Source organism: Leguminivora glycinivorella, chromosome 15 (assembly GCF_023078275.1).
Source record: "Leguminivora glycinivorella isolate SPB_JAAS2020 chromosome 15, LegGlyc_1.1, whole genome shotgun sequence".
Taxonomy (NCBI): Eukaryota; Metazoa; Arthropoda; class Insecta; order Lepidoptera; family Tortricidae; genus Leguminivora; species Leguminivora glycinivorella.
In genome coordinates this window covers 10,013,230-10,036,850 of record NC_062985.1, presented here as the reverse complement: position 1 = coordinate 10,036,850, position 23,621 = coordinate 10,013,230, and the positions used below count along the sequence as shown (strand labels likewise).

Below are 23,621 nucleotides of genomic sequence, written 5' to 3'. Positions count from 1 at the left end.
GGTACCTGATGTCTCTTGTATTAAAATTAAGGAGATTAACGGGTTAATACAATACTATATTTATTTAATTACTCCCACATAGGTAGGTAGTTACACTAAGGCGCTTACCACACTGGATATTTCGCATGTCACTCAGATGTACCGCTACCGGGATGTATTCGCGTTGGGTCGCTCAAATCGGATCTAGTGTGGTAAGCGCCTACGTAAGGTACAGGTATTTTCTATGGTCTCATTTTTAAGTAGACCTTATTAAATAAAATGTATATAAAACCATGTGTCGGTTTGTTTATTTACAGGCTCACTAACCTTAAGTATCCTAAAATATTTGCAGGTAGGTGATCTAAGATCTATGGTTAACTTAAAGTTAAAACACATTTTAGAATCAACAACTAATATATTTGCAGTCTTTAAATACAAGGAACACCACTTATCTTTGGTACAAAACATTAAATTAAATCAATAGCTCATACTTTTTCCACAATTCTGCCACTTCAAACAAAATAGTAAAATATCAAACAAATATTGTTTTATTTCGTGTATGGTAAATAAACAGGATGGTTGTATTTTTAAGCATGTGAGTACGTAGTCACATTAATGAGGACCAACATTGGACCATTTTAACTTAGGTTGGTATACAATAACAATAACAGCCGGTACAGGGACAACAAAGTCAAATAAAGACAAATCATAGAAACAATCATTAGGTAAGTAAGATTACACAAAATCTGTAACACAATGAATAAAAACCGGCCAAGAGCGTGTCGGGCCACGCTCAGTGTAGGGTTCCGTAGTTTTCCGTATTTTTCTCAAAAACTACTGAACCTATCAAGTTCAAAACAATTTTCCTAGAAAGTCTTTATAAAGTTCTACTTTTGTGATTTTTTTCATATTTTTTAAACATATGGTTCAAAAGTTAGAGGGGGGGGGGACGCACTTTTGTTTCCTTTAGAAGCGATTATTTCCGAAAATATTAATATTATCAAAAAACGATTTTAGGAAACCCTTATTCATTTTTAAATATCTATCCAACAATATATCACACGTTGGGGTTGGAATGAAAAAAAATATCAGCCCCCACTTTACATGTAGGGGGGGTACCCAAATAAAAAAATTTTTTCCATAAAAATGCAGATTGTTGTACCGGCAAAGTCACATGAACTTTTACACAAAGTACTTAAACTTTAGCTTTAGCTAAAATCACAAACTGAACGGTTATTAATAGTAAAAACAATGAAATTATATCAGTAGAATGTGGTAACGATAACCAACTTCTTACAATTGATTTACCTACAGACATTAAGGGCCGGTTGCATCAAACCCCCTGTCATCGTTAAAGCGTTCGTTAAATTTTTATTGTATGGGAAGTTTCATAGACGCCTGCTGCGTGACGATGATGTGTCTGTCAAATGTGGTTGATGCAACTGGCCCTAAAACGTTCATGGTCGTGTAATTTATACAGGTAGTTTCTACCTAGTGACACCGACCACCACTGCCACTAATGTCTGTGTTTATATACCTGGGTAATGGAGCAACAAATACCAGGGACCGGAAAACCCCTTTTTAGGCTTAACTTCATCAATTTGCTTACCCAATCAATTTTACCCAATCAAATACTAATAGAACTGCATCTGCGGATTTAATTTATAATTCTAGATTTACTAGTGATTTTTAATTTAAATCATTTATCGGCAAAGGCGTTTACTGCTCGCGCGGCTACAGAAAAACATCAACACTAGTGCATTACAAAAAGGTTCACTAAATTGGGGCGGAGATGAGTGTTTCGAAAGAATCTAATAAACCAAAATTGTCATATTATAAACTCACAAAATTCTCATAACTTACTATGCAAGTCGGGACAACATCCCAAGAACAAGTATTATTTCTTAATAAACTTAAAAAAAACACTATTTTCTCAAACATGGTATGAAATATTGATGTTATGTGCCTTATAATTGGCAGCGAAGTATGACGTTGCAGGTGCGGCTAGGACGATTGATAGATAATGGAATTTCATACAAACCTTGCAGGCCAAGGCCGGCAAAGTCCTCTTTGTTAATTTCCAAACACAGATAATTGTGACATAACATCCAGGTATTTAGCCAATTAAAAAAAAAACTATAAGGGGCTTTATAGACGTGCCCACTGCAACTGGTACGGGCCCTAGACAATATTTGATTTTGGGTGCGTTTTCATACAAAAAAATTTTTTTTCGTTTTTTTTTTTATTTTTTTTTTAACTTTTTGTTTTTTTATAAGCGTATACGGGGCATCAAAGGGGAACGAAAATTCGATTATTTTTGCGCTACGACGCACCGTTTAGGAGATACAGCCATCCAAAGTTACTATTTTCAGTAGACTTTATTTATTTCATACCATGTTTGAGAAAAGCACTATACATACCTCGGCGGGAAATGGGGTTGCCCGCCTCAGACCTATCCGGCCTCGCTTCGCTCGGCCATCTATATGTCTTCGGCCGGCAACACCCTTGTCCCGGCCTCTGTAGTAATGTACTATTATATCATTACAACTAATGAGGTTCGTTTGGATAAGACAAATATTACCCGTGACAATAAAGCTCATTAAAAGTAAAGAAACATTTAATTACCTTATTCTGCAGGAACAAATAATGTTCTCATAATAGTACATTACGACACAAGTGCGTAAAGAAGGAAGTTCGAAACGAGTGGCGATAAATTAAAACACGACCGAAGGGAGTGTTTTAAATCGACACGAGTTACGAATTTCCTTTTCGCACGTGTATCGTACGACGTTTTTCAGTACAAATGGCCCTCCGAAGTTTCGACCTGCCATACATAATGAACCACTTCTCGCACTAGTGCGTAAAAAAAACACCATCTGTACTGAAAAATTATTGAGTATACCTACCTACGACACATAGGTATTTATTTCTAGTAACTACTAACATGACGCCTACCTACTTATAATTTTACTTATTTTGTGGCACATCGGCATAAAAATTTTAAATATCTAATAACAGCACTGGTCAAAAGCAAATAAAAAATAAATCATCTTTACTATATTCTAGTCGCTTAAAATCTACCCACAGGAAAATCTCCAACTATAATTTGACAGTTGAATCGGAGTCATAGCCCTGGTCTTGGTTATAATCGTCTGCATTTTTAAACTCCTTGTATTTTCTCACTTTAAAAACATCTATTTTGTCAACGTCCTCTTTTGTAACTCTTTTTCTGTAATCTTCGAAAGATATCTTCTTGGCTTTATCTTGTTTTTCGCTATCTTGATGAGATATTCTTTTGTTGTTATTATCTAATTTCCTAATATTTGCTGTAGATATCGTTCTTTTCAACGGAGTGCGATGATGTGAGTCGGTGGGAGCACATTTTCTAGAGTTCTTACCGTCGCTTGGAGAAAATATTTTCAAAGATTCCTGGTATGTAAATATAGGTAATATCGGAGGTGAATACCCGGTGTTAGGAGACAATTTATCAGGAATTTTCACATTACCGGAATCAGTGGTTGTGTTCGTTTTCATAGACAAAGGGCCAGGTTTCGAATATTTCGGATTTACCGAGTCTGTTAGTACGTCAGCTTTACGCTTCAGATTTCTAGGTGGGTCGTCAACTTGGTCTTTTGTTAGTTCTGGAGACATCATTGCATTATTAAGTTCGGTCAGCATCTTATGTTTATCATCGACGGTCTGTGTTAACATGGGTATGTTAATTTTTTTGATAGGAGCACCATTAGCGGTATTACCAATGAAAGAATCTTGGTTAACTTGAGGGCTTGGTGGTCTGGGAACGGATAACGGAGGCCGATAAACAAGGGGAAGTGGCGGGTTACAATACCGCCATTGCTTTGAACCCATTTCCGTTCCTCGTAAATGAGTAGGAGGCATTCTGTTGGGCAGAACAAACCTTTGAGCCGAATGTCTCATTTGTGGGAAACTCGGGTGATTATTAGGGGGTGTAGGTGGTGGGGGCGGTGGTGGAATCGGTGGTGGGTAATGAAATCGTAATGGTCTTGGTCCCGGTAACATTGGTTGATACTGAAATCTGTTGTTAACCACCGTTTGAATAGGTTTTCCTTGGTTTTGGGTAGGATTATTTTGTGGACATCTCGATGGAGGCAATGGAGGTCTTCTAAGTATTATAGCGTTATGGCCAGAAAATTTGGAAGGAATTTGGGAGCTTGGTGGCATACTAGTCTTCTGGTTAGGGTTCGTTTGGTTGTTAATCATCAGGTTAGTGACTGTCATGTTGTTTTCAATAGGTGTAGGGGGTTTAACTGCATTTATCATATCAGCTCCTTTGGTCGGGTACTGATACGGGTTTGGCACATTCGGATTGGATAGTGCGCGTTTGTTCATCGCCGTAACATTGTAATCCAGGCTGCTAAGAACAGCACGCGGATCACTGCTTATTTTCTTAAATTCAGTGATTCTCAGCGTTTTTATACTAGATGCATTATGGGTAGACGCCATAGTACTATTAATATTCCCCTGTGATACCGCAGGTTCATTTGACATTGAAGAAGATGAATATCGGGAGATGGTTACATTTGATTCATTTGTAGTAGAAATTTGAGGAAGAGATTCAACCATATTACGTAGCGAGGAAACTTCGGTGTCGGTATGAGGAGTACTAGAGACACTGTTTTCGTTTGGTTTGGTTTTGGTTTGGTTCGGTTTCAGCGGAGCAGTTCTAAAGGTTATGGTAGTACAGGGTATGACGGGAGAGTTAGGACCAGCCGGGTCTCTGCTTGCGTCTTGAACAACAACTTTATCGACATGTTTCATCGCTTTAGTGTCTACTTGTTCAGTACTCGTACTTTTAATTGGCTCTTTGACTTTATCGGAAACCTCAATATTGTTGTGTTGTAAATCAAGATTAGAAGCGATTTCATTAACTTTAGGGTACGCTTTCTTTGGGTTTTGTTGTATATGAGCTGCATCTTTATCACCAGGATTGGTTTTCTTAAGTTTAAGTGCTTTTTCAATAATAGTATTACTCAATATTTTTAAACTACATCGTGTTTCACTGTTGTTATGTAATTTATTTTTAACTGCTTCGTTTGAAATTTGACTTACTCCTGCCGTAGGACTCTTAACTTCAGAATTATTGAGTGAACTACGATCATTTGCAAGCGGTATAATAGAGGTTCCAAGGTTGTCCAAAGCGGTACCAATTTTTTTCATATATTTACTACTTTCAAATAATTTCTCCTTAGACTTTCCTCCTTTAGAGTTATGCTGGTTTCTAATTGTAGCGTCTATTTTGTCTTTACATTTATCAATGGATTTTGTGTTTATATTTATTTCTTTGTCTGCAGTAGTTTCAATCTTTTCTTTGCTTTTATTTTTATCGTTGTTAAGGGCTTTGGAGATAAGGTTTGTTTTTTGTATGTCCTTTTCATTCTTATCATGCCATTTATTTTCCTCGTATGTACGCTGATTTGTAGGCAGATTTTCTGTAGCATGTGCTAATTGTAAATTATAGTTATCGTTGGAAGTCGTTTGCTTCTTTTGTGAATCACGGTTATCTTTTTTATGATTGTCCTCACATTTCTTTTCAATGCTTATACACTTTCCCACAGGCAGTGTCTTTTCCACAATGCTATCATGATGTCCCTTGCATTTACTATCAGGAGAGATAATTTTCGAGGTTATTGACGGTTTCTCTGCATCATTTTGACTTTTATCCTGAGGTTTATTTTCAACAGCGTTACATTTAGCATTAATCTTGGCCTTTTCTGTATTTACAATTAGTTTGAAAATATTATCTGTTATTTTTAACCCCACGAGTCCTGTGTTTCTTTTAAAATCAAGTTGACTCAAATCTTTGCACTTTAGAGCAATTCGTTTCCTCTCTTCTTTGCGCTTCTTTAGATTCTCATAGAAAGCATCACTACGCTTACGTTTCTTCTCTCCTTCGTTCATCAACTTTTCACCGACGCCTTCAATCGGTTCGGCATTAACATTGTGCACGTTTGTTTCACTGTTACTGTCGCATTTATTTTCAATTCCTACACAACTTTCATCGGGGCTATTTCCACATGGATTTTGTTCTTTGGTGTAATAAGTGGGATGTTGTTTGCAGTCAACAATTTTAATGCTCAGTGGCCTACACTTGTTGAGCAGTTTTACGTTTCTAGATATATCAAAGAATGTTACCGGCAGTACAAAGTTCTTCTTCCCGTAGGCTGAAGTGCATGTGTCCTCTTCATCGGAAGTGTCGGAACTGACATCGATGATTTGATCTGATAAGAACAAAAAGCTTTAATTATTAAGATATTTTAACATCAATCTATACCTAAGTCTATTGTAAATTCTAAGCTTTCCATGCACATAATCATGCCTTTAGTACCGTTTCGTAACTAAAAAAAAACTGGTAACCAGCTTCGAAATCGGACAAAAATCCCAATTCGTAACTACAAAATGGGAATCAAAGATTCCCGGTTTGGCGTCATCCATATATTACGTCACAGTGTAAGGGGGAGGGGGGGGGGGTCATACTAAATGTGACAATCCCTGTTAAAGGGATACAAAAAAGCGTGACATAGGGGGGGGAGGGGTCCAAAAACCTGAAATTTGGTGTGACGTAATATGTGGATGATCCCTTTGTGGCCGGATACGAAATTTTGGCTACCAAACGGTACTAAATCGAATCATGTTATTTACTACATATTTAAATATGTTTACTAACTGTCATAGAGTAAAAAATAGGCTTTTGGTATTTTTGGTTATATTTAAGCAGATAATTAGAGATATTCAATCATTCATTTTATTGGCTAGGTCAATTAATTACACATCAACAATCACCTTCATCAATAATCTCTGTTTTGATGTCCTCAATAGTCAACAATGAGATCGGGTCATCTAAGTATTCGTCATCGGCGTCGGTGGACATGGTGCTAAAATCTGAAACAACAAGAATTTTACTTAAGTAACAAGTATTTAATTATTTATACCTGGAACAATCGACATGAAGTTAGAATAGACCACAAAACGTACTTAATTTATATGTCGAAGTTAAAAAAAAACCATGCGAAATATTTCATCGTCACAAGGGTAATAAGTAATACCAAAGAGGATCGAGTATTATAGAGAGTTACTGTCAATGTAAAATGTGTTAAAATGTCAAATATTAATATTAGCGCCATCTAGCCGAGCGTCCCCCAAAGTTGTATCGCCACCTAGGTCACCGTACCTTTTTCTGTATGTAGGTAGACTTAAGTTGGAGAAATATGAGATGTGGGTACTAAGGTTGTTCGCAAATAAATGGCGCAAGAACAGACGTGCTGGTTTTATTACAGTGGCTTACGAGTTGGGATTTAAAGTTTATTCACAGTGATATTGATAAATATACGTAAAACAGTGTGCTACAGTGATAGGCAGTGAAAATAACAATATAAACAATGTCGATAGGGAAAATGAGCGAGTTCGATGTGACGAACGGATCGTGGTCGTCATATGTGGATCGTTTGGAGATGTTTTTCCTTGTGAACTCTATAAAAGACGATTTAAAATTGCCAACTATGATTGCTGTGATGGGAAATGGGGCGTATGAACTACTTGTGAACCTGGCAAGCCCTAAAAAGCCGTCGACGATTACTTACCAAGAAGCTATAGAGTTGTTACGTAATCATTTACAACCAACGCCATCAGTTTTGGCTGAAAGATATCGGTTTAGACAACGTCGACAAAATACCGGCGAAAATATTGCTACTTACGTGGCGGAATTGAAAAAACTGGCTAGAGAGTGCAAGTTCGAGTCGGCCCTTAATGATAACCTTCGCGACCAATTTGTATGTGGGTTGCGGAGCGATATCATACGTCAGCGCTTATTTGCGGAAGATACACTAACGTATACAAACGCGATAAGGATTGCGACTTCCTTGGAGGCAGCGGAAAGAGACTCTGCAGCGGTAGAACCATCGCCGGGCACCGGGGCGAGCGGTGCGGGGCAGACGGTAGCTGCGGTACATGCTTTGGCGCCAGGAGCGCGCGGGAACCAGGCGCGCGGACCGCGAGCCGCAGGCGGCTCGCGCGGCAGGAACTTTGGCAGCACGGCGCGGGGAAGCGGTGCTAGATCGTACACGGTCGCGGAGAACGGCGGTCATGGCGCAGGCACCGCTTATACTTCAGCAGGCGGCCGGGACTGTAAAGGCTGCGGGTCGACAGCACACGACTACACCAATTGTCGATTCCGAGAGTACATCTGCAGTTTGTGCCGTCGTAGGGGGCATTTGCGACGGGTATGCCCGGGCCGTAGTGAGGGCGGTCGCGGTGGAAGTGCCCCGTCAGGAAGACTTCATTATGGCCAAGCGGAGGGAACGGAAAGTTCGGACCGGGAGGAGGCGACCGCCGAGGACTTTCACCATTTGTGTTTGAGTGACTATGGACCGGTGAGTGTACCTATTACCATTGACGATCATATTTTGCTACAAATGGAAGTAGATACGGGCTCGGCAGTATCATGTATAAGTAGCAAAATCTATAAGAAACTTTTAAGTCACTATCCTCTCGAAAACGGCTGGTTGACACTTAAGTGTTATAATGGAACAAAGATCAAGCCGATAGGGGTAATTAAACCGAAGGTTAGTTATGATAAACGAGAAAAATATTTAGAATTGTTTGTTATCGATGGGGGCACCACTCCATTGTTAGGGAGACAGTGGTTGGCGGAGTTAAAGATTAAAATACCTGAGTTCAGTGATTGTAATAATGTAAAAGTTGTTGACCTTGGAATGTCTAATGAAATCAACAATTTACTTTGCAGGTATAAAGAACTGTTTAGCGGCGGGCTCGGGCGGTATAAGGGCGGGCAGGCAACGTTGCGCGTGCGCGAGGGCGCGGCGCCGGTGTTCCACCGCGCGCGGCCGCTGGCGTACGCGCTGCGCGAGCGCGTCGACGCCGAGCTGGACGCCATGCTGCGGGACGGCGTCATCGAGGCCGTGGACTGCTCCGACTGGGCCTCACCGCTGGTGCCGGTAAATAAAGCTGACGGGTCTTTGAGAATATGCGCCGACTATAAATCTACACTGAATCCTGTTTTACTAATTGATCGATATCCATTGCCTAAAATTGATGATTTGATGGTGAGCCTTAGCGGAGCGTGTTATTTTTCTAAAATAGACTTATCTCAAGCCTATAACCAGATCGAGCTAGATGAGTCAAGAAAATATACCGTTATAAAAACGCACCGTGGTTTGTATAGGTATAACCGTCTAGTGTACGGGTTATCGTCTAGTCCGGGAATATTCCAACGTATAATGTGTAATTTGCTGAAAGGTATTCCTAATGTGGAAATATTTCTAGATGACGTGATTATTGGGGGCAAAACAAAACAGGAACACTTGCAGGCCTTAGAGGCTGTGTTCAGTAGGTTACATGAGGCCGGTTTAAAGTTAAAAAGTAGCAAGTGCGTATTCTTAGTCGACGAAGTCCAATATCTCGGGTACATAATAAGTAAGGACGGTATAAAGACGGATCCAGCTAAAGTCGAGGCTATACTTCGGGTACCGAGGCCAAATAATGTCACAGAGCTCCGTTCCTTCTTAGGTATTATTAATTTCTATGGGAAATTTATTAAGAATATGAGTGAAAGGTTAGTTCCGCTATACAAACTTCTAAAAAAGGAAAAGCCATGGGTTTGGTCTTCTAACTGTGAGCGATCTTTTAAGGAAATTAAAACAATACTAGCGAGTGCGGAAGTACTCGCTCATTATGATCCCAAGAAACAGCTGTTTGTTACCTGCGACGCGAGCTCGCGCGGCGTGGCCGGCGTGCTGACGCAGCCGGGCCCGGACGGCCGCGAGCGGCCCGTTGCCTACGCTTCGCGCACTCTTAATGACGCCGAGCGGAACTATTCACAAATACATCGCGAGGCACTAGCTATCATATTTTGTATGAATAAATTCCACCAGTACTTATATGGACGGCATTTCACTTTACGTACTGACCATAAACCGCTTGTGTCAATTTTTGGACCTAATACCGGTATACCGACTATGGTAGCTAGTCGGATGCAGCGATGGGCGATTATTTTATCGGCCTACTCGTTTGATATAGAATATGTGCGAACGGACAATAATGGCGCAGATGGTTTTTCAAGGTTACCCGTTAGTAACAAGGGTCAAGACAAGTTATCGGCACCGGAACAAACTTATTTGCATTTTGTTCAACAAGCACTTCTGCTGGATTATAATGAAATTAAACGAGAAACCGCACGCGACACATTGTTGTCTAAGGTTTTAAGTTACATTAGGGACGGCTGGCCTGAGTCATGTGAGATTTCGAATTTACAACCATACTTTAATAGGAAAAACGAGTTATACGAGGAGTTAGGGTGTGTGATGTGGGGCCCTAAACTGGTAGTACCGGAAAAGTGTAAGGATAAAATATTAACTATGATTCACGAGCCTCACATGGGAATTGTTAAATCGAAGGCACTCGCCCGCAGTTATGTGTGGTGGGCAGGGATCGACGAGGCCGTAGAGCGTGTGTGCCGCGCGTGCGCGGTGTGCGCGGCGCACGCGGACGCGCCGGCGCGTCACTCGCCGCGCATGTGGCCCTGGCCTCACCGACCCTGGTCGCGCCTCCATTTGGACTACATGGGCCCTATAGGGGGTAAAACTTATTTAGTCGTAGTGGATGCGATGTCTAAATGGATAGAAGTTTTTAACGTCACTACTACAACAGCGGGAGGGTTAATAGATCGGCTGTGCGAATTATTCAGCAGGTTTGGTATACCTAAACAAATAGTTAGTGATAACGGCAAGCAATTTACTTCAAAGGAACTCGAGGATTTTACAAAGTATTGCGGTATAGAACATATATTTACAGCTCCTTATCATCCAGCGTCAAACGGATTAGCGGAAAACTCGGTTAGGACCTTGAAACGCGTTATCCGTAAAGCTTTGCAAGAAAACCAAAATGTAGAGAGGGCATTATGGGCTTTCCTTATACATTACCGGAATGTGGAACACTCTACTACTGGCGAATCCCCGGCTACGCTCCTTTTAGGTAGCTTACGCACGCGCTTAGACGCAATTAAACCGGACAGGGAGGGTCGCGTGCGGCACGCGCAGCAGCGGCAGCAGGAGGCGGCGGGAGGAGTGAGTAGGAGGGTGGACATCGAGGACGAGGTCTGGTATAGGAAGTACCTGAAGGGGGAAAAATGGTATTCGGGTCGAATAGTCGATGTTTTAGGACCGAGTAATTATAAAGTATTAGGTGATGATGGTGAAACTGTACACAGGCATATCGATCAATTACGGAAACGGTCAGTTGATGGTAGGTTATCTATCGCAGCTACCACGGCAGCGATAGAACCATCCGTCACACTGGGCGCGAATTCTCAAGGGCATCGCTCAGTAGTGGTGGAGACACCGGCAACACCGGAGAGGGTCCAGGCGGAGACGTCGGCGGCCTCCGCGGACGAGTCGCGCGGCACGGAAGAGGCGCACACCGCCAGCTCTGGCAGCGCCTCTCCGGCATCACTGGAGTGGCGCCTTGGTTCGCCTCACGCTTCTACACCCGCCCGGGCTCGCCCAATCCGTCAATGTCGGATTAATAAACCTAATTATAAGATTTAGAGTGTAAAACCTGTTAAACCCTTTAACCACCTACTGCTTCAGGACCTTGTGATATAAATCCTATTTTTCGCCGTTACAATGTTATGGTAGGTATAATTAGTCAGGAACGTCCTAAATGGCGTTCGTTCTCACTTAACTCAATAGATGGCGGTTAGAGGGTTCCTTAAAATATTTGTGCATAAATTTAGCGTAGAGGAGTGTAATGTAGGTAGACTTAAGTTGGAGAAATATGAGATGTGGGTACTAAGGTTGTTCGCAAATAAATGGCGCAAGAACAGACGTGCTGGTTTTATTACAGTTTTGAGGTACGTTTTTTTCTTAGACTTTATCTGTCTATACGGAGTTACATATGTCTTTGGTAATACACAGTAAATAGTAAATGTAAGGCAATAATTGTCAGCGAGGTGAAACAGGGACCCTAAAACCTCGTATGGATGCCGATATAGGGAACTTGTCCTGCTTGTCCTAAAAGAAAAATAAAATTATTCAGTAAACAGTGCATATTTCGATAAAGTTATTCCAGTTATCCTAAATTTTTAAACAAGACTTGTATGGTTCTAGAAAAAGTATTATATGCATTATGCAACGTTGTTTAACTGAGTCGAAAAATAATCGTGGCGTATGTAACTTTGTATTAACCATTTTCGGCTTTGCCACAAATTGTTACCAACGCCACGCCCTTCTTGAGCTCTCTTAAACACCGGAAAAACATCCAATTTCTATTTAATAAGTCGCATAGAAGTATATACCTAATTACCTACTTAAAATAATGACTTGACCGTGACGACACTCGAATTGATTTCATATTAATTCCATATTAGCAAATCGTTAAAAGTAGTTATGACAGTTCTTAAAAGGGAGCTGATTTGACCAAAAGGAAAATAGCCTATTGACGACTCCGCCTCATAGTGGAGTCGAGCAACAAGCAGTCGCTAAAATCCCATTTCGAAAAGAAACTTATTTACCTACAATCATTATATAGTAAAATACGACGATTCAAATAATATGTACTTCCGCAATCGATGTTACTGATGATAACTATTGAAATCGCTGCAGAGTTGGCTTGGCCTAACTCCACTTTATTCTGTGCAAGTTGATACATAGAGTAGGATGGCAAAGGTTACCAGCATATGATCGCTTGCACATCTCTCTTGCTCGGCCGGCTCCTCTGCAAAGACGTGTGTAGTAGTCACTAAAATTCACTGAAAGCACGTCCAATCGCTGGCGTCGATAAGTTTGGAGACTTGATTACAATTTATATACCTACACTGTTACTATTAAAGAAAACGACGACGACGTTCGTTTTCAAAGAAGACGATGTGACGAGATCGGAGTTTGGAGTAGAATGCTCAAAACATGAGCGAACAGGTAGGTCGAGGGTTGCCTGCCGGTGATCGTGGTAGGGATGAAAAGAAAACTTTTGAATCTAAGACTTTAAGCAGAAACAGATTAAATTAGATTTAAATAGAACTCTAACGGGAAAAGTAAACAATGAGGTTGTAAAAGATAAGAATGGAGACAGGATTTATTTATCTATTGGAAAGTTAAAAGGGGATTTACAAAACTGAAAAGATTGAAGAATGGTAAACACCATTCTTTTCTTCTTCAATTTAATTTTTTATTGTTCTTGTTTTGAGAAATCCGTGTGGAATGTGAATAATATTAATGAAAGGTTGTACACGTGGAAGTTTTACTAGATTTGCTGAGTAGTATTAAATTGATTTACAGTAGGCACCAAAGTGAGTTAACTCCAACTCTAAGAGTAGAATAGATACCTACTCTTACGAGTATAGATAAGGCTGAAAAGGTCTAAGTATTTACCATAAATCATAATAGATCGGTCAGGTATACAGTATAGTTTTCATTTTAAATTGAATGAAAAACCGTTTCGAGTCTATAATTATTATCATATAATAATTCTATATTTTTAACCCCTGACGCAAAAACGACGGGGTGTTATAAGTTTGACGTGTCTGTCTGCCTGTCTGTGTGTGTGTGTGTGTGTGTGTGTGTGTGTGTGTGTGTGTGTGTCTGTGTCTGTCTGTGAGTGTGTCTGTCTGTGGCATCGTAGCTCCCGAACGGATGAACCGATTTGGATTTGTTTTTTTTTGTCTGAAAGCTGAGTAAGTCGAGAGTGTTCTTAGCCATGTTTCATGAAAATCGGTCTACATACTATGTCGCGGTCGGGGGTTTTTTCAAAATTTTAATTTTGTGGTTAGGTTATGATAAGTACCTTGATCATAATAAGTATAGCTAATTAAAATCTTTCTTTTGAGACTTCACATAGGTAAGTACATCCGTCGCAAAAAAAAGACCGTCAACCCTACCTACTACACCATCAACATTGACAACATAATACCGGCGCCAGCGCCAGACGGCACCCTGCTGCGAAGTTAATTTGTTATACCAGTATTTAAAAAAATGTGCAAGTGCGAACAATACAAAAGAAAATTTATGACAGTCTACTCATTCATTGGGCGACAGTGTGGATGCATATGCATACCAGACACAAAAAACTAAAGCATTTCGGCGTCGCCACCACACACCCTGTCGTGTCGTGATCCAGATAACGATGTGCCGATTGCCGAGAATTGCTTTCTGAATAAATGTTTTGACACATATTCGCATTTATATTTGTATGGATATGAATTAATTCACGACAAAGTGGGTTTTGTGGGAAATTTCAGTGAACGATTCCAGCAGATAGGGAATCTGTAAGTGTTTAAAAAAAACGAAAATGGCACATCGCTTCTCCAGAATATAAACTCGGGATGTCCCACCACTCTCTCCAGTTTTTGAAATATCATTTGGGATGGCTAGATTTGTTCTTTCTGGAGTAAAACTAGGATGGATCATTTCGGAGCTCAAGGTCTTCGCGGCCCCGCGGCCCATTCAGTGGTGACGACCTTCGAGCGGCGCAATAGAATTCAATGTCGGCTGTTCGCGTGCGGTCGTTTGTTAATGTAGGTAAGAATTTAGAATGGCGGCATTTTGTGAATATCAAAGGAGTGAGTCTTCTGTACTTAGCTTGTGCTATTATATATTCTGTGATATTGGTGAGACAGACATTTGCGTATATCATTCACCACGGAGCGTAATTTCGATGAACCCTAACAACTCGACACTCAATATATGTTGGTGCAATATGTGGTGCTTTGTTGCCTCTTTTTGTCTGAAAATTTAATATCATATCTGACAAATCTTCATTTGATAAGTTATCTCATTTTTCGTCTCAATTCTGGCTTATTGAAAACTGCCACGTGAATATGTATAATCGCAGTTATTAATCCATATTCCATTCGATATTTAAAGACTTTATTAATCCATGAAAAAGACCATATCCAACATTGTAAGGAACATGGTCTAAAATGAATACCTAGGTCAGAGTGGTAACAATTAAACACCCATTGGAAGTGAAGAACCGATATACATAGAGGTATTTTTTGTAAAAATATTGTCAGCCTTATTATGTAGGTATAGAGTCCAAGTCAAGTAAAGGATTTGTTGCCAGGTAGATTTTCTGACCCGCTGGGCGAGCGTGGCGATGGTTACTTACTTGAACTTTATAGCTGAGGTAATAAGGGTGACAACATTTTAATTTAAATAGCAATACTTTAAATTCTGTAAAATAAAGTTCATTCAGTCTAGTATTGAAACAATGTATGGTTTGCGTTTATTTTAAACTACATCAGTGGCAAACAAGCATATGGCACATTTGATGGTAAGCAATCAATGTCTAAGGATTCCTGCAAATTCTGGTAGCACTGCCCCATAGAGTATAATAACCGCTCTCAAATTGTATGAAAGGTAATTGTGATTTGTGTATTGTTATTTACTATATGGTTTGTACCGAGTTAGATCAGTGTCGGGCAAAGTAGGGCCCACGGGCCATATTTCGGCCTGCTAAAGAATAGTATCTGGCTCGCAGCAGCAGTTGATCTATACAAGCCGATTCGCACAGGCTTGCCTAAAATTGATTGATTACTAGTAAAGTACCTACTGTAAAGATAAGTTTTTTCTTGCTCTAGCAGAAATTTTCACCAGCCGCCACTGCTAGCTTGCCACCAGTCTTTCAAAAAAGTGTGTGATATGGCCAGCACTGTATTAAAAATCCACCTTTAGTGTAAATCTGGCCCACCTCTAAAATTCCTTTAAATTTTGGTTCCCTATGGAAAAGGTTTGTTCACCACTGAGTTAGATTAAACATGCATTTATGGCAACTTGCAATTACTACTCTCTATCTCTATAAAAGCAGTATCACTAAAGAATAAATATGCAATATGTTCACTATTCAACAAATTTAAAAATAATTTAGTTAATGCTCAATAACATAACATTGTTTATCTACTTAATGCGTCATTAATTAATGATAATGTTATTTTATTGTACAGTCAAGGTATTTTAAATATTGACACAGACAAAGTGTCTATAATATGTACACTACCTTACTATGCTTAACATATTGCCAATAAGGTACAGGTGTAGTGTGAAAAGGGTTCCCTTCGTATTTTTCCGGAAACATTCGTATTTTTCATGCTAGTTCAGTCAATGTCAGTACAACAAGTCGAGTGTCTTGTTCCGTCTATTGTCCTTTGAGTCGTCGGCAACCCGAACCCTCCTTGGAACTTGTACACTCCTTTTTGCTGTGTACTTAACACAGCAAAAGGGAGTGTACAAGTTTCTAATGGGGCGGCAACGCGCATGTGACACTGTTTGAGTTGCAGGCGTCCATAGGTTACGGTGACCGCTTTACATCAGGCGGACCGTATACTTGTTTGCCACCGACGTAGTATAAAAAAAAAAACATGTACTGAGACTGACTGAAATAGCATGACAAGTTCGTACGTTTCCGTAACAATACCAAGGCAATTTTTTTATATAATTTTCTGAACTGTACAAAACTTTACCATAAGTATAATAACTATTAGGTGGTCTAACAAAAGCTGCGCTGTCGCCCACGAGCCCATACTTGAAGCCCGGACTTGATAAAAGGACCACCAGCTTTCACTACGCAGATAGATCTAAACATAACTTTCATTTTAGTAGTCTTTGGATAGTTTATATAAATATAGCATACTAGCTTTTGCCTGAGGATTAGAAAGAAACAAAATGTAGCCTATGTCACTTTCCATCCCTTCAACTATTTCCACTTAAAAAATCACATCAATTCGTCGCTTCGTTTTGCCGTGAAAGACGGACAAACAAACACACACACAGTTTCCCATTTATAATATTAGTATGGATAGCTCACCTTTCGTAACGTTGATCCAAGTTTAAGAGAACACAATATCTCCTGTGCGTTATACCTACTTCTTTAAATAACAATATCTTTAACTATTCACATTTTAATGATAAAATGCTCATTTCTCACACCAAAACAACACACAAATTCAAATTGTCGCCATTTATGGCATTTATTTTTTAAACAACTAGCAATTCTGGCGGTGTTTAAAATTTTCGAATCTGAGTCTGACATCTGTCATAATGACATGATTGAATTATGTAGCCTGGCAACATTGTCTCTAAACTTTTTTTTTTCATTAAGGATCTTATACACTGTCAATTATAAACGGTCAAGCAAATCTTGTTTTGTTACTAGAAAAAAGGCGCGAAATTCTAAAATTCCTTTAAACGATAACGGCCAAAAATTAAAAATATAGGGGCGAAGGCCCCTATATTTTTAATTTTTGGTCGGTTCAATTGGCCGGTGAGGCTTACATATTTTAAATTTGCCGTGTACTTATATTAGTGACACATAAAAAGTTGACAATGTAAAGTAAAATCCATAATCCTACGGACCAAATTAACAAGTAAGTGTGAACAAATGTTGCCACAGTTTGGCCAGTGTCGATCTTATCGATATTAAAATTATTATAGATAGAAAAAAAAAAATTCCTAAATTATCTCCGATATAGATTCCCAACTTTCAAATGTAACATTGAAAGCCTCCAGGTACGTAGAGAGCGGAGAGATGTCGTATTTCTGTATAAACTGCTCAATAACGTCATTGATTCTCAATACCTCGTAAGTAAAATATCGTTTCGTTGTCCTTGCTTTCGCACTCGCTCCACTAATTTGTTTTCTATCCCGTTTAGTAGTAAAAAATATGTAAACAATAAATATGTTTCTAGAGCCTGTAATACTTATAATAAATCATATACCCATATTGACTTATTTCAATTCAACCAGTATAAGTTTGTTTCTGCAATTCGGAAAAGCACCAATTGCAATTCTTGCACGTTTGAATGAATGTTAACTATCTTCATTTTTATATATTTGGTAAATTTAGTAAGTAATGTTTTGTAATTTTTTTGTTTTGTAATTTTTTTTTTGTTTTGTATTTTTTTGTCTATCTTTTTCTTTTAATTTATCATAATTAACTTCGCTTCCATCACAGATAAAATTGGTAGTCTTGTTGCATTTTTGTAGTAAATTACCTGTTGTTTCTGTTTTTAAGAACTTATCTCACGCATGTCTATTTCAGAGCTTTCTCATGTATAACTTTAAAGTGGAAACTGTTTTGGCTTGTGAGCTACCTTTAATTTGTAAGACATATGTATTATTAATGCTGTGTGTTTCCCAAATCAATAAAAATAAAATAAATAAAAAATTATTACATCGTAGATTTAAGGTGCGCCCAGACGGGACAATCAAATTGGCATTTTGATTGGCTAATCAATATACCAACTTTTTCTATGATTTCGACAGATCAAGAAGTCTGAGGTCTGGTTAGAGATATTTTTTATTTCAAAGCACTGCTGCCGTGTCACGCCTATCTCATGTAACTCGAAAAACATAGTTTTGAGTAAAATCAGTTTAAAGTTTTTTTTGGTAATTCGATCTGCATTCAATACTGGTGTGGAAATATAAAGAAAAAACTACACAGTTACATTGTAGTAAGTGTAATGCTGATGTAGATGCACAAAAAAAACATATTTTTTGGATATATTTAAAATTATAGGCTATATAGTAGTTAGGCACGACAGGGTCCCCATACAAAGTCTGTTTTGCGACGTCTTGTAACTCAAGTTATAGTAGTTGGGCACGACACGTTAACTAAAATATTTTTCTCAGTTGGCTTAGATACAAGTTTATTGTTGTAGTAATGTTGTAATTCAATCAATTAATAATTATACATCGTGGTTTTTTCGTTTCCCGTTAAATTCAACACATAGTTAGGCCCATTAACAGAAAACACGCAGTATATAAAAAATAAATTCTTTTTCGTTTTCGTACATAATAAATTAATTAATTCGTTTTAATTGTCTGACGGCACATGTCAAAACAAATAACATTAGAAAGTGGTAAATGTTGAACCACGTGTGTTCAGTAATTTTTTTTTTTTTTTTTTTTTTATAAGAGTTTAACACAGCAGTTTCTTAATAGTTATTTGTTATACAAGGGGGCAAAGTTGTATTTTAACGCCGAGTGTGGAATTGAAAAACGAGCAAGTGAAAGGATTCTATAGTTGAACCACGAGCAAAGCGAGTGGTTCGAGAATAGAATCCTGAACTTGCGAGTTTTTTAACACACGAGAAGTAAAATACATTTGCACCCGAGTGTAACACAAAACTTTTCCCCTCATTATAGCGAGGAAACTACAACGCAAAAAATGCGTTTATCACTGCTTCTAGTAGTTCCACAGGTGGTAAATCATCTTTATTACTAGATTCACCTACTTTTATCAATTTTAAAACAACTAATTTGACTTTATTTAAGGTCAAATTACTTTACCCACTAGTGGATAAAATGAGTTTTTACCCGCTGGTATTAAAGGACAAAACACGTGTTTCCTAGCTAGTGAGGGGAAAAAAAATTATTTGACCTAATAAACAAACCTTCCCTTAAAGTTGTCGGAATTCAATAAAAGCACGTTGTATATAGTATTTGAATGTTTGATCAGATAACTATATAGGTATGTAATCTAGATCACATCTAGATCTAGCCTTAATATGATGTTAAATTTATATTTATTACGTTCTTATAAATTACGGCATAAACTTAACAAGGGATTGTACTACTGACCTAAATTGTAGATAAACAATGCACCTTTTTTGTTAGCAGGTTGACCCAAATCTTTTGTTATCTATCCGTACTATTGTTTAGCGAAATATGGGTCAGTGGCCTCCTTATTACTACTGGCCTAGTAACCCACATTCAACAATACAATGGGATGGATAGATAATAAAGAAAGGAGCAATGACTTGTAAGCTGTTGCGTTTTTTGTCCTGTTCCAGTTTTTGTTTGCATGTTCTGGTATAGTATGATTTTTTTGAGATGTTGTTTTGGTTTTTGCCGTAATCTGTTAAACAAAAGCCTTTGTTTCTATTATTCACGTGGCTAAGTCCCTTTTAAACGGCACGCGCTAAAGTCTCAGTGTAGTTAAAAAACAACTACCGTATAGCAATAAGGTTCAAATTTATGGAACAGTTCGCAGTATGCAGGTAACTTTTTCGAAGATGATGACAAAACGTGTTATCTCCGAAATGACTTTTTATGGATTTGAACCTTATTACTATCATGATAGTTGCCTTTTAACCCCCGACGCAAAAACTAATGTATGTATGTCTGTCTGTCTGTCTGTCTGTTTGTCTGTGTGTGTGTCTGTATGTGGCATCGTAGCGCTCGAACGGATGAACCGATTTTGATTTAGTTTTTTTTTTGTCTGAAAGCTGAGTTAGTCGGGAGTGTTCTTAGCCACGTTTCATGAAAATCGGTCCACTAGGTCGCGGTCGGGGTTTTTTCAAAATTTTAATTTTGTGGTTAGATTATTAACTACACTGAGACTAAGACCGCGTGCCGTTTACGGTAGCTAGCTTCTTATCATATCGATAATATATTTGTCAATATTTAATTTTTTCAATCACTTTATTTTGCCACAAAAACTTCTATGTCTGCCTATAATATAAGGCAGAGTCTTCTATGACTGCCTATAATATAAGACTAAGTCTGTCGTGCCTAAGTACTGTAACTGAGTTCCAAATTGCTCGATGCGTAAAAGGCGTGTCGTGGCTATCTACTGTAACTGTTAGTTACGGGAGATAGCCACAGCTCACTAGGGCAAAAACGGAGTTACACGAGTTTAGTGACAAGCTCGTATGAGGAATTGGTAAGAGATTTATGATTTTTTTTTCACTTGGTAGGTAAAGACTTTCATAAAAACACGAATAAAACTTGTTACGCGTATATCATGTAACTCAAGTTACATGACATAGGTATGACACGGCAGCGTGCAATAACATTATAGGAAAATTATATAGATATTTATGATATACTTGCCATAGCGTGACGGATAGGTACTTTATCCCCATAGATATGTGATAAAATTGAAAGCGTAATACACCGGCTGGGAATGAATAATATTTTATATAATAAAGACTAGTAAAATTATCGTCGGTCATGGTAGGTATTTTATTTTTTACCTACAGGCTCGGAAACCTTTTTATGTTTTAAAACTAGTGGGTAAAAACGCATGGTATCCATACGCTACCTCGAAAATAGAACAAACCAAAATGTGTACCTCTTATTTGAAACTAATATACTTATTCTTGATTTAAACTTGTTTGTTATATTATGTACTTTACAACTCGTCGATATATTGTTATCGACATATTTTACCCTTCATGCTTCCCGTGCTGGTAACACTTTACCTGTCAGTCATTTGTCAATTTAGTCCGTAGGATTGTGGATTTTACTTTAGGGGCCATGGGCAAAGGTTTATAGTGGTTTTATCGTCATTAGAAAATTTGAAATTCGCGGTTTTTTTGAGTAGCAAGATTTGCTTGACCGCCTATATTAATTGAGTGCAATTATAATTCTTTTTTTTCTCGTATGGGGGCCACTCATATTTTTTAAGAGCCTGGCAACACTGTCAGGCGATAGGATAGAAGGATAGAAGGACTCGTATCGTATCCATAGTCAAGGAACTAATAAAAAAAGGCGGCAAATTTGAACCGTGATTTGGACAATATAATAAATAAATATTGGGGACACCTTACACATATCAACTTAGCCCCAAACTAAGCAAAGCTTGTACTATGGGTGCTAAGCGACGATATACATATTTAAATAGATAAATACATACTTATATACATAGAAAACATCAATGACTCTGGAACAAAATATCTGTGCTCATCACACAAATAAATGCCCTTACCGGGATTCGAACCCAGGATCGCGGCTAAGCAAGCAGGGTCACTACCGACTGAGCCAGACCAGTCGTCCAGTCCAGACAATGCCAGCAGAATTCGGTGTACCGGTGTACCCTTGGTGTACCCATTAGATATAAGTTATTTTACATCTACCTAATTCAATTTATCTATAATTACTCCATAGTTCAAAAGACTAAAGTGCATTTATTTTCTATTTGTGATTTAAATTGTTGACTCTGGTTATCCACTTAAGTAACAGGAATTAATATTTTTATTGGTGAGAATCCATACCGTGCCGCAAAGAGTTAAATTAGGTAGATACCTACATAATATGTACATAATTTACCTCTAAGTAACATGATCTTGCTGAGCCGATACAAAAATAATTTCACAATCAACGAATGGCACAATAAGCATGCCACATGTAAATCGTACCTACCTAACTGTAAGTGGTAATAATACGTAACATCGGTGTTCATGTCTTATTTCTCGGAATGTCATTTGATATTGATATAGGGGATATAAGTAGTAGGGGATAGTTTCTCCGTGGTTTCGCCATACATACCTAATACAACTAATAGGTACCTAGTACCTACCCCATTCCCCTCTCTGGATCACTAATCACTACACCTTGTGGTGCCCCCACACTGGCTGTTATACACACACGTTGGTTATATAACTGCCAGTGTGGGAGCACCATTATAAAAAAACCGGCCAAGTGCAAGTCGATTTCGAGCACCGAGGGTTCCGTACAAATTTTCAATCGTTGAATCATCAATATAACTCTACAGACTTGACTAGGTCCCTCAAGACTCAATTTTCCTCCCAAGTAATATTTAAAATAGAATTTTATTTACACAACGTCTTAAGAAAATCAAGACAATTCGACATACTTACATTAACATCTTTTTTTACATTTTCCTTCAAAAAACATTTTTTTCCACAACAAAAATAAATAACAATTGGGTTGATATGTCTGGAGCTCTTTCTAAAGATACCTACCCCATTTGACCTAGTCACTTGACATTTACAGTTTGCCCCTCTTTCATTTTGGCGATTTTCTATAATGAATAATAATAAATTAAAAAAAATAATACTTTCAATTTGTAGACGTTAACAATATTCATAACTATACCTATTCCAAATTTCATATCGATAGCATTAGTAGTTTTCGAGATATTGAGTAATGTGACAGACAGACGGACAGAGCGGCACCATAAGTGCGTTTTCACATTATCCTATCCTATCCGATATCGGATGTCGGACCGATATCCCATACATTAGGTACAGGCGCCATCTTGGATTTTTTCGATTGAAATCCTTCCGACATCTGATATCGGAATTCGGATCGGATAATGTGAAAACGGACTAAGGGTTCCTTTTGTACCTTTTGGTACGGAACCCAAAAAAACCCACCGCGCCTGTCTGTATGTGTGTTTGCGATAAACTCAAAAACTACAGAACGTATTTTCATGCGGTTTTCACCAATAGAGGGTTTTAAGTAAGGGTTTCCTCCCGCGAACGCTCCGGCTGTGAAATGAGCTACAATTAATAGCTACAATCCTACTTTTGTATTAAATTTAAACTAGTCAAACTTAACTTGTAATTGTAACACCCCTCCTTTTGCATGGGGGGGGGGGGGTCAGTAATATAGATGATTAATAGAAATATGGGGCCTCAAGGGCCTGTTTTACACATTTAAGTTTAGTCTGTGTCTTTATATAATCAATTATATAAATAGAAATATTAGAAATAAATTAAACATATTACCTCTGTAGTACATTTTTAAAACTAATTTCTTCAAAGAACTTTTTTTTATAGTTTCAGGCTGAACACACTTGTATTAATTAAAAAAAAAAGGATGTGAGACACTTATCACTTCACAACAGCGACT

At 38.3% G+C, this 23,621-nt stretch overlaps 1 protein-coding gene across 2 annotated transcripts; it reads right to left on the bottom strand.

The window, feature by feature from the left end:
* Positions 1–2,783: 2,783 nt before the first annotated feature.
* On the bottom strand, positions 2,784–16,874 carry LOC125234171 (myb-like protein U). Of its 2 annotated transcripts, XM_048140375.1 has the most exons (3): positions 16,828–16,874; positions 6,799–6,897; positions 2,784–6,236 (listed from the first exon to the last, which is right to left on the bottom strand). In XM_048140375.1, the coding sequence occupies exons 2-3, from the start codon at positions 6,884–6,886 to the stop codon at positions 3,079–3,081; spliced, it is 3,246 nt and encodes a 1,081-aa protein (XP_047996332.1). In that variant the 5' UTR covers positions 6,887–6,897; positions 16,828–16,874; the 3' UTR covers positions 2,784–3,078. The 2 variants fall into 2 exon arrangements, with proteins under 2 accessions (XP_047996332.1, XP_047996333.1); XM_048140376.1 differs by lacking the exon at positions 16,828–16,874 and having other exon boundaries at positions 6,799–7,040.
* Between the last annotated feature and the right edge of the window lie 6,747 nt (positions 16,875–23,621).